The sequence below is a fragment of the Amphimedon queenslandica genome, unplaced genomic scaffold (genome assembly GCF_000090795.2).
Source record: "Amphimedon queenslandica unplaced genomic scaffold, v1.1 AMPQUscaffold_13499, whole genome shotgun sequence".
Classification (NCBI taxonomy): Eukaryota; Metazoa; Porifera; class Demospongiae; order Haplosclerida; family Niphatidae; genus Amphimedon; species Amphimedon queenslandica.
This window is the reverse complement of record NW_003546265.1, coordinates 416,409-426,340: the sequence shown is the minus strand read 5'-3', so window position 1 is coordinate 426,340 and position 9,932 is coordinate 416,409. Positions and strand designations below refer to the sequence as shown.

The 9,932-nt window shown below is 37.4% G+C and overlaps 5 protein-coding genes across 5 annotated transcripts; 2 read left to right on the top strand and 3 right to left on the bottom strand.

Annotated features, from left to right (window-relative positions):
* The first annotated feature begins 51 nt into the window (after positions 1-51).
* LOC109580293 (mitotic-spindle organizing protein 2-like) lies at positions 52-595 on the top strand. Its single transcript, XM_019993332.1, has 4 exons — positions 52-143; positions 189-250; positions 304-368; positions 457-595. Exons 1-4 carry the CDS (start codon positions 74-76, stop codon positions 548-550), a joined length of 291 nt encoding a protein of 96 aa, XP_019848891.1. The 5' UTR covers positions 52-73; the 3' UTR covers positions 551-595.
* A 79-nt stretch (positions 596-674) lies between these two features.
* Positions 675-2,711, bottom strand: LOC105316772 (protein unc-93 homolog A-like). Its single transcript, XM_011411948.2, has 3 exons — positions 1,707-2,711; positions 1,392-1,656; positions 675-1,059 (listed from the first exon to the last, which is right to left on the bottom strand). The coding sequence occupies exons 1-3, from the start codon at positions 2,679-2,681 to the stop codon at positions 812-814; spliced, it is 1,488 nt and encodes a 495-aa protein (XP_011410250.1). The 5' UTR covers positions 2,682-2,711; the 3' UTR covers positions 675-811.
* A 40-nt stretch (positions 2,712-2,751) lies between these two features.
* On the bottom strand, positions 2,752-4,626 carry LOC105316771 (protein unc-93 homolog A-like). The gene is made up of 4 exons (XM_019993330.1): positions 3,600-4,626; positions 3,184-3,448; positions 3,016-3,111; positions 2,752-2,970 (listed from the first exon to the last, which is right to left on the bottom strand). Exons 1-4 carry the CDS (start codon positions 4,578-4,580, stop codon positions 2,804-2,806), a joined length of 1,509 nt encoding a protein of 502 aa, XP_019848889.1. The 5' UTR covers positions 4,581-4,626; the 3' UTR covers positions 2,752-2,803.
* Positions 4,627-4,662: 36 nt separating this feature from the next.
* On the bottom strand, positions 4,663-6,141 carry LOC100632908 (phospholipid phosphatase 1-like). Its single transcript, XM_003384226.2, has 5 exons — positions 5,889-6,141; positions 5,241-5,557; positions 5,134-5,191; positions 4,905-5,084; positions 4,663-4,825 (listed from the first exon to the last, which is right to left on the bottom strand). Exons 1-5 carry the CDS (start codon positions 6,114-6,116, stop codon positions 4,718-4,720), a joined length of 891 nt encoding a protein of 296 aa, XP_003384274.1. The 5' UTR covers positions 6,117-6,141; the 3' UTR covers positions 4,663-4,717.
* Positions 6,142-6,340: 199 nt separating this feature from the next.
* On the top strand, positions 6,341-9,794 carry LOC100632782 (carnitine O-palmitoyltransferase 2, mitochondrial-like). Its single transcript, XM_019993329.1, has 12 exons — positions 6,341-6,446; positions 6,533-6,585; positions 6,641-6,828; positions 7,248-7,307; positions 7,359-7,453; positions 7,502-7,629; positions 7,760-7,962; positions 8,224-8,491; positions 8,557-9,059; positions 9,135-9,215; positions 9,272-9,487; positions 9,546-9,794. Exons 1-12 carry the CDS (start codon positions 6,360-6,362, stop codon positions 9,656-9,658), a joined length of 1,995 nt encoding a protein of 664 aa, XP_019848888.1. The 5' UTR covers positions 6,341-6,359; the 3' UTR covers positions 9,659-9,794.
* Positions 9,795-9,932: the final 138 nt, after the last annotated feature.

Genomic DNA, 9,932 nt, shown 5'->3' with positions numbered 1-9,932 from the left:
GTTATTAAAAATATCAATAGTTATTAATAGTTATAACTTATTATAATAGTTATAACTAGTTATTAATTTTTAAATGGCTGCTGAAGGTGGTAAAGAAAGGTACAAGTTTTCTGCGAAGTCCTTCCAGAAGTCTTCCTATGAGAGTAAGCGAGCTCCTTTCTCTGTGTTATAATTATTAATTGGAACAGAGGAACTATTCGAACTAGTGGAACTAAGTGAAGTGCCTTTAGATCATGATTTATTCAAAGTTGTAAGCATCATATAAATATTTTTAAAAACTTTTCTCACCTGCTCACTGGCTAGATTTTGGAACTGCTGAAAGAGAACGTTGCTCCCAGTGCTATTGTACATGTACTGAAAGCTTTGAGGTAAAGCAACACCTGCTGTTTTACATGATAAGCAACTATAATGATCAAATGGAATTTTACTGGTATATTTTATATTATTATTGTTTAGGTCAGCAAGTGAGAGTTCTGCCCACTTGGAAGGCAGTACCGATCAGCAAAGAACTGGTCATTTAACTGGAGCTACACCTGATATTAATAACTAAAATAATTAATAATTTGATATTTTTAAGCAGCTGTATTTCGCATCACTAGTCCCTCTCTCCCTCCACAATCACTCTTTGTCTATTATTATTATTATTTATTAATAATTATTATAATTTAAATAATTATTATAATTTAAATAATTGATCAGAAAGGAATTAAAAACATCAATATTATACATAAGTGATTTGTGATGATAAAATCAAAAATGATAAATCATGATGAGATTAAAACAAAAATTAACACCTATCAATGAACAATAATTAGTTTGAAATTTTCTTGCTGCCTGACTTGTAGCAAGGACACAGCTGGTCTTTGCTAAGTGTAAGGAAAACAAGAACAGAATAGCAGAGGACAGAGCTAATGACCAGACATAGCATAATCCAAATGGATGCATATACATTAGCAAAGAGAGGCACCGCAAATCCTAAAGTGTAACCAATCGCCAGTTCCATACGTATGGCACTGTAAGCTGGTTCCTTCTCATCAGGAAATATCATTCCTACAAGGGCTGTGGTATGGAAACATAAATAAATAAGAATATATAAATATATATATATATATAGTGGATTATAAACCTAATTATAATAATAGTATTACAGTTGAGATTGGTTTCATACTATCCCAAATATATTGATCCTTTCTGGGCCAAAATCTTAAGCCAAAAACCTGTGCTACAGTAGTACATGTTCTTTACAAATTTGTAAAAAATTTAATTTTGATCAGAATATAAAAACAGAATTTTGTTGTATAGCAATCTTTGACAACAATACACCCCATTTTATGGTCTGTTTTTCCAGCAGTCAAAATTTTAGCTACAAATTAATTTACTACAAGACTTACTTGGCGGTACTGCATGCCACATTCCTTCACATACGCCTAAGACAGCCACCGGTAGAAATGCTTTGAGATAACTTGGACTGACATCCCACAATAACAGGAACAACAGGTCTCCAATCATCAGAGCAGAGAATCCATACACCATTAAGAACTGAGGGATGTATTTGACCAGTCGACCAGTCACTATGGCCGATATACCACTGCATGTACCATACGTCAGTGAAAAGAGACCAACCCAATGGACACCGATACAGTCTGATACATATACCTGAGGGAGAAAGAGGGTTATAGAGAGAAGAGTGTAAATTCCATATTTACCTTTGTCAATAATCCATTGAGAGTAGCAGCTGTAAATGAAGAGAGAAGTGTCATTGGAAAAATACTCAAAATCTTCCAATTTAATATCATCCTAACTGTAGCCATCACAGGGTCCTTCAGATAGAACCTAACAGCTGGAGTATTAGACCTAAGGGCACCAGGATGATCCACAAAGAGACAAGCAATTATAATGGCAGAGACAGCAAGTGTGACAAAAGATGACAAGAGGATGTAGACGTATGTCGGGTTTAGTGTCTCAACCTCAGTGTTGTTACAGACTGGACTCAGAGGAGACTGGATAATATCAGCACCAGAGCTGGAGCGTTCACTAAATAGAATGGCCGTCGTAGCTAGGTTACCAGGTAGATATGACAGTTTGAAAAACATTGTTATTATTCCGTTGAAGAATGCAATGAGATGATCTGGATTCTCGTTTAGTTTGGGGGCGTATTTGATGGCGATGGTTGTCACATGAGTGTTCATGGCGGCAAACATGGGGCCTTCGGAGAACCCAAAAAATAGGGCACCAGGAACCAGCGTATACCACTCCGGGTAGAAATTGGTGAGGGAATATACGAGTGAGAGAGAGAAAGCAAAAATGATGGAGTATTTTGTGCCCAATAGACGAATGATGGATGATGCAAATAGACCAGAAACAAGAAAAGACGCATTCATGATGGCCAGTGTGGCCAGCCCGAGTCCTTGTGCATCGTTTAAACTGCTCTGTAGGGACACGAGAGATACCAAGCCACTCATAGTTAACATGAAAGAAAGACCAGCTCCAAGAACATTCTTGTAAGTCTTGGCTTTTGGTGATAGTGATAAACACTGGAACGTTTCTGACTGTTTTTCCAATACTGAGGGCCTCCTAGTCACTGGTCTACCATCTTGTATGAAGTCTTTTAATTCTTGAGGAGTAGGCAGCTGGCTCTGTCTCCTAATGTCGGTTAGACTGTTTGAAGGAGAGACCTCCATTTTTGAGATGATGAAATCAGCTGACTTGCAATAACCAGCCCATCCTTTCCCACTAAAATTAATTATAATTTTCTAATAATGAATAATTTTTGACTATTGATGAATTATCATGAATATAATTCTTAATTATGATCTTCTGCTGTTTTGCTGTCTTTCTTTGATAAATAAAGACACGGTAATAATTGCTGCTTGCTTTGCGTAGCAAAGACTAGTATCGAGTAAGCTAGTACAGCAACAGTAATGATAACAACTTCAGTCCAGAGAGAAACACTCGCTGGAAAGAAAAGACCTACAAATAAATAAAATAAAGATGAGTTCTAGGTGCACGTGGTACCTAATAAAAACCCCAAGACACGCCCTCCTGCTAGTCCCATTCTTATTGTTGAATAAGCAGGCTCCTTTTTTAATGGATACAGGATGCCAACAAGAGCTGTAGAGGAAGAGAGAGAGAGGGCAAGTACAAAGAAAAGGTCATAAAAGAATTAATAGAGAAAGGACTTACTTGGTGGCAGAGTATGCCACATTCCATCACAAAGACCAATGATTGCTATTGGAACAAAGGCTAAAGCATAGCTTGGCTCTATATCCATGAAAAGGAGGAGGAATACAGTCCCAATCATCAGAGCAGAGAATCCATACACCATTAGGAACTGAGGAATGTATTTGACCAGTCGACCAGTTACTATGGCCGATATACCACTGCATGTACCATACGTCAGTGAAAAGAGACCAACCCAATGGACACCAATACAATCTGATACATATACCTAAGGGAGAGGGAGGGAGAGAGAGAGAGAGAGAGGAGGGAAGAGAGAAAGAGAGAGAAAGCATGACTAATTTGACTGGCCTAACATCATTATTAAATGTGACAGACACACAATAATGATTTTGTCTATAGCATTTCTTGTCAATAGAAACCTTTGATAGTTTTCCTATCACAGTCGCTGTAGTAAATGATGTTACAATCACCATTATCAGTAGCAGGTATATCTTCCAATCAAGGAACATCTTGAAAGTTGACAGAATCGGCTCCTTCAAATAAACACCAAAAAACCGTCGACAGGACTGATACTTAAAGTCAGTTCCAGGATTATCGATTAAAAAGAACGCAATCACTATGGCAACAATCGCCATGGCGACAAAAGACGAGAGCAGGATATAAACGTAGCCAGGTTCAAGTGATTGGAACTCTGTGTTATTGCAGACAGGGCCCAGGGAGGAGTCAATGATATCCATGTCAGAATTAGATCGTTCGCTAAACAGAATAACAGTAGTTGCTAGGTTACCAGGGATAAACGCTAGTCTAAAAAACATGGTGGCCATCCCGGTAAAGAAAGCAATCAAATGATCGGTCTTCTCCTTGAAGACAGGAGCGTATTTCACTGCTATTATTGTGACATGTACATTAATGGCCGCCAGATTAGGACCGTGGCCAAGCCCATAGCTAACGACACCGGGTACCAGCGTATACCACCGTGGATAATAATTAGTGAGTACGTAGACCAGGGATGAGACATAGCCGAGTATAATGGTGTACTTAGTACCGAATACTTTGATGACAGAAGAGGAGAATAAACCTGATATGAGGAAGGAGGCACTTCCAATGGCTAGTGTAGCTAGCCCCAGCCCTTCTTCATCATTAAGAGAGCTCTGTAAACTAGCTAAGGCTAGCACGCTGCTTGTCACTAACATGAAAGAGAGACCAACTCCAAGAACGTTCTTGTATGCATTAGCTTTTGGTGATAATGAGAAACAATGGCATGTTCCTGACCGTCTTTCCAATACTGAGGGACTAGTGCCTTCTTGTCCGCCATCTTGTATGAAGTCTTTTAATTCTTGAGGAGTAGGTAGGTGGCTCTGTCTCCTAATGTCAGTTGGACTGTTTGAAGGAATATCCATTCAAGGAGAGAGAAAACTGCAAGCAAGATTGCACGCAGTTAGCCACACCCACACTCAGCTCCACCCTTTTGCTGAATCAAAATTAAAGTTTACAAAAAATGACGATAATGATGAAAATAAAGTTGTTATAATTCTACTCAATCTTTATCTTTCACAACCTCCTGCAATCTTTCTTCTTCATCTTCTTCTTCTTTACTTTTCACTTTCTTTTTCCAAAGCTCAAAATACTCGAGAGAGAAAAATACCTGAACCCAAAAAAAAATACATAGTTTATAATTGAACATAAGGACACATTAATGCATTCATTTGGAACAAGAGACTTACTAAAATGCTTGCAAGAAAAATTCCAAGTAAACTGCCAAAAATGACATCACGAAAGTGATGACGATGATCATCAATTCTTGACAATGCAACTAGAGAAGGAAAGAGTACTCCGTACATTGTAAGAAGGAAGAACTGAGCAGGGGACCTCCTGTGTACTATGTCAATGGAGGATATGTAAAACTAGGAGAGAAAAGGATAGTTATGATGAATACTGCTTGACGAGACTTACAGCTGTAAAAACCATAGAGAAGGCAATGCTTGAGGAATGACCGGATGGAAATGAGAGCCTACAATTAAAAAGATAAATTTCAAATTGTTCTTTCTCTTCTTCCTCACCTTGCCTCTCTCACCATAGCAGCTGTACCACGACAAGTGTAATTGGTAACGTAAACATAGTGTCCATACTCGTTAGTACAATTGATGAGGGACCAATCAGGATCACAGACGGCAAGGAAATGAGGTCGGAGTTCACCAAAATACATCTTGACGATATTTGTGATGATATCGGTCAATGCAATTCCAATCAAGAACCAATAAAACCAGAGACAAGCTTTCAGTATCATCTGCTTATAAAGGAGACGACTGCTTCTATTGCTGTCTTGTCCTCTCTTGCATTTCTTTGTGAGTATCTCTAGCAGCATACCAAGAACCATCTACAAATTTAAGAGTACCATAGTACAGGGTCATTGGCCAAATTTTGCCAAAAAAGAATTCTCCATTTTTATAATTGTTTTCTGATACATATACATGTTTTTATGTTGTGTGGAAAGTTTGAATTGATTCTGATCAAAAATGGATTTATTATGAACTTTTAAGTTGCTCAAAATTTGATGAAAGACCATATACTGTACCTTGCAAGCCCTGTAATACTTAGTTTCGCTAGCCAGATCTACAGTCATTTGGGAATGGTCTGGCTCACGAGACTACCCCCGTACTATAGTACACGGTCTTAGCCTGACAGTACAAATGTTCATAGATTCTTACCACAATGGTAGGAGTCCCCAGTACTAGCAGATACAAGCTCCAATCAGGAACTGACTGGTGATTCTTATAAGGATAACGTATGCTGTTATCATCACAAAAGAATCCGACTATTCTTGGATCTACAACGTCCTTTAGAACAGTGAATAGTACAAAGAGAATGAAGACAGCAATAAATGTTATTATTCGAAATATAACGTCCAAATACAGTTGCCAATTCCTAGCGGCCATGTTTTAATAGATGCAAAAGGTCAGGAATTTGATTAAAAGGCTTTATAAATTAACATTTTAAACATCTTGGGAGTCACGGTACCGGTACCACGCTGGAATTGCGTGGTGTATTAATGCTGTCCATGTACTGCTGATCATAATAGCTAGTCAGCAGGAGGACATATAAAAGAAAGGTTAGAGAAGAAAAGGTCAAGATAGAGAGAGAGAGACAAAGAAAGCGTTACCATTCATCAAGCCGCCATCATGGTTCTAATGACTACTGATTGTTTACCTCTTGAACTAACACAAGTCATCTTTAGATATTTTTGGGGCCTTCTCCTCGTGTCTATTGTAAGTGTAGATACACTAAACAATCTCCTTGTAGTACTAGTCGCGGCATTTTGCATTATATAAACTAATGGTCTCATTTCATGTAGGTGAAAAGTATTCGTTTTCACCTCTCAAAGAAATCAGCTCTTATTGTCACAAAGTATGTACAAGCTCATTGTTATTAACTTGTTTCACTAGTCACTCCTGCTTTACAGGTTTAAGCAACTTGGTCGTGTCTCTACGTTTCATTTTCAAGCTAGCCTTCCTCGTCTGCCCCTACCCAAACTACGAGAAACTTGTCAGCAGTACCTAACAGCCCAGGAAGGCCTCCTTGATAAAGAAGCATTTGCTACTACGCATAAACTAACTCAAGAATTTTCAAGCAAGGGGTCAACAGGATGGAGTAAGCCTATACAAATCACATGACAGTGTGTTTACATTCATACAAGAAGATCTAATTGCTTGCATAGACTGTAAAAGAGGTTAGCAGCCATAGCATCATGCTAACAGTAACCTTTGTAAAAAGGAACCCTCATTATAAAGACAGGCACTTTTATGATAAGGACATCTTTAATAAAACAAGGATGTTTTTCAACCTGCACATTGTACCAAGAGTGGATAATTGCACTTATTATACAAAGGTTTTATAAAGAGCTCTGAGAGATACATACCCAGTTAACATACTCTGTTTACTTATGAATCCATTCTGTGGCTTCGTTTTTATAGTAGAGATTTGAGTCATTTGACCTTTTAGTGTACTGAGATACTCTTCCATGATTTCTTTACTATGAAATCCAGTAGTTAATTTCATTGCTCTTTTAGGATTGCATGAGAGATTAGTAAAGCAAGATCAAGCTAACAGGCATACTAACTTTACAGCTGGTAAATAGAACATTTGTGTGCCTCTTTTATCATAGTATTATATTATATTAGAGTATCTGAAAAATAAATACCTAAAGAGTCGTTCCTCCCTAATACACACTAACCCATTTGGGATAGGAAAGCAAGATACTCGAAATCCTCCTCAAGTATGGACCCACGTGTGGCCATTTGATTATTATTATTTTAATTTTTAGAATGTAAAAGTAGCTCAATTCCTTTGGACTGCTGTACAGTACTACATCATGCTCAGGGATAAAGTGCTGGAGCCTCAAGTCTTTTGTTTAAATGGTAAAAAGAAAGACAGATTCTTCAATTTATTGAGGTAGTATGTTTACTCTTTTGTGCTTTTGTTTTTGTTCTATGTCTCATACTAATATCTGTTTTCTTTCTTTTTCAATAACAATAATGAAGATAAACAACATATGATATTTTTGTTTTTTTTTCTAAAATAGGTTTTTACCGGAATACATATCATCATATGGAGCATACATGATGAATATCATACCATTGGACATGTCAATCATATGTAACGCGTTCTGTAAAGCAAGGCTCCCAGGACACAAGATTGACAGGATAGTCGACTATAAGGAGAGTAGTCATGTTGTTATAACCTCCAATGGACACTTCTATAGTCTTCGTGTCATTGGAACAGATGGTGAGTCTGTAGCTTATACAATAAGAATGTCCTGAGACAAGGACAACTTTATAATGAGGACATTTTGTAATGTTCCAATTGGTACAAGCCTATACAAAAGTGTATACCTCTGAAATGAGGACATTCCTTTGTATCAATAAGGACAGGTAGGTTGTGCTCCTAAAAAGAGGCTACACTGTACAAAAGCATAGTTACAGTGTCACTAAGTCATTGGTATTTGACTGTAGTTCTTCAATCATCACTTTGTCTTTCATTCATTAGGAAAGTCAGTTGACCTGAATACGATATTCACAGCTATTGAGCACATCATGTCTGATTCCGTGACTCCTCCTTCTTTCCCAGTTGGTTTCATCACTGCCATGGAGCGCAGTGAATGCGCTAAAGCTCGGGAAGAACTGGCCGCCATTGGTGACAATGCTTCCCTCCTTAAGACTATTGATAGTTCAATTCTTGTGTTGTGTGTTGACGATAAAACTGAGAGCGAACTGGAATTGGGGAAAATATTTCTTCATAATAATGGATACAACAGGTTAACTGATATGTTATATTAATATTTATGTAATTATTCAAATTTCAAATGCTAATAATTTACAGGTGGTTTGATAAAACGCTCCAGCTGATTGTCACTCGGGATTGTCACTATGGATTCAATTTTGAGCACTCCTCTCTCACAGGCGGATCTCTTCTTCCTCTGTTTGACTACCTTTACACCAACTGCATCAAAGCACCTTTTCCTGAAGCACTGGAGTCACTGGATGAAACCCTCCAGCCAGTGAAACTAGAGTTCTCACTTTCGGATAGCTTAAAGAGGTTGATACAGAAAGGGAGGGATGATGCTGCCCAGATTGCTGCTGGATTATTCTTTCATAATTTCAATCACTTTTCGCTGAACAAAAGATTCATTAAATCCAAAAGAATGAGTAGCGATGGCCTGATCCAGCTCTCATTCCAAATTGCTTATTATCGTGAGCACAGAAAGCTCCCATCACTTTCTGAGGCTTGCAGTACAGCTGCTTTTCTTCACGGACGTACGGAAACTGTACGACCAATGTCAGTCCATGCTCTTAAAGCAGTTCAAGCAATGGAGCCTGGATCAGGTAAACACATTATTTATCTATTTGTTTGTTATTTTATTTATTTGTTTGTTTGTTTATTAATTTATTTATTATTAGGTGTTAGTGATGATGAAAAGATATCATTAATACGAAATGCTGTCACATTTAATTCAGATCTGATCAAGAAAGGAGCAACTGGTATATAAATAAAAATTAAGTATTATTATTATTATTATTAAAAATTCATGTTTTAGGTAGAGGATTTGATAGGCACCTGTTTGCTTTAAAGTGTCTAGCAGAATCAGAGGGACTTTCTCTTCCCTTCTTTAGTGACAAAGGTTATCAGCACTTTAGTACCGTTGATGTAGCTACGTCAGCTTATCCAACCACATCTGCTAACTTTGGAGGATTTGCGCCTTTTAACTATAACTCATTTGGGATTACTTATTTCATATATGAGGAGTTTATAGGTAAGAGAAGGAGGATATTACTGATCACTCTCTCTCTCTCTTTCTTTTTTCTCTCCAGGTATTTATATTGTGAGTCACCCAACTCATGATGGTGCTAGATATATTACCAATCTACAGAAAGTTATGGATGATCTTCATGAGCTGCTAAAGAAAGAAGACAGCAGCTGCTGAATGAACTGAGAGCTGCTAGTGTCATTCAATGTATATGCGATCATTATACTATTATTGTACTTATGTTAAATAGTAATGTTCTGTATTTATTATCTGGTTTTTACTTTAATTTATTTGAAATCTTTTTCAGCGACAATGTTGTTTAGAATGTTAAAAAAGAAGGTGACCTTTTTTAGTTTCTTTTGTTTGGTGGACATTATCAGCAATTGTTGTCATAAGGAGTGGTTATACAGGGGAATCTTGTTGTGTAGGATCTGATAAAAAATCCTTGACC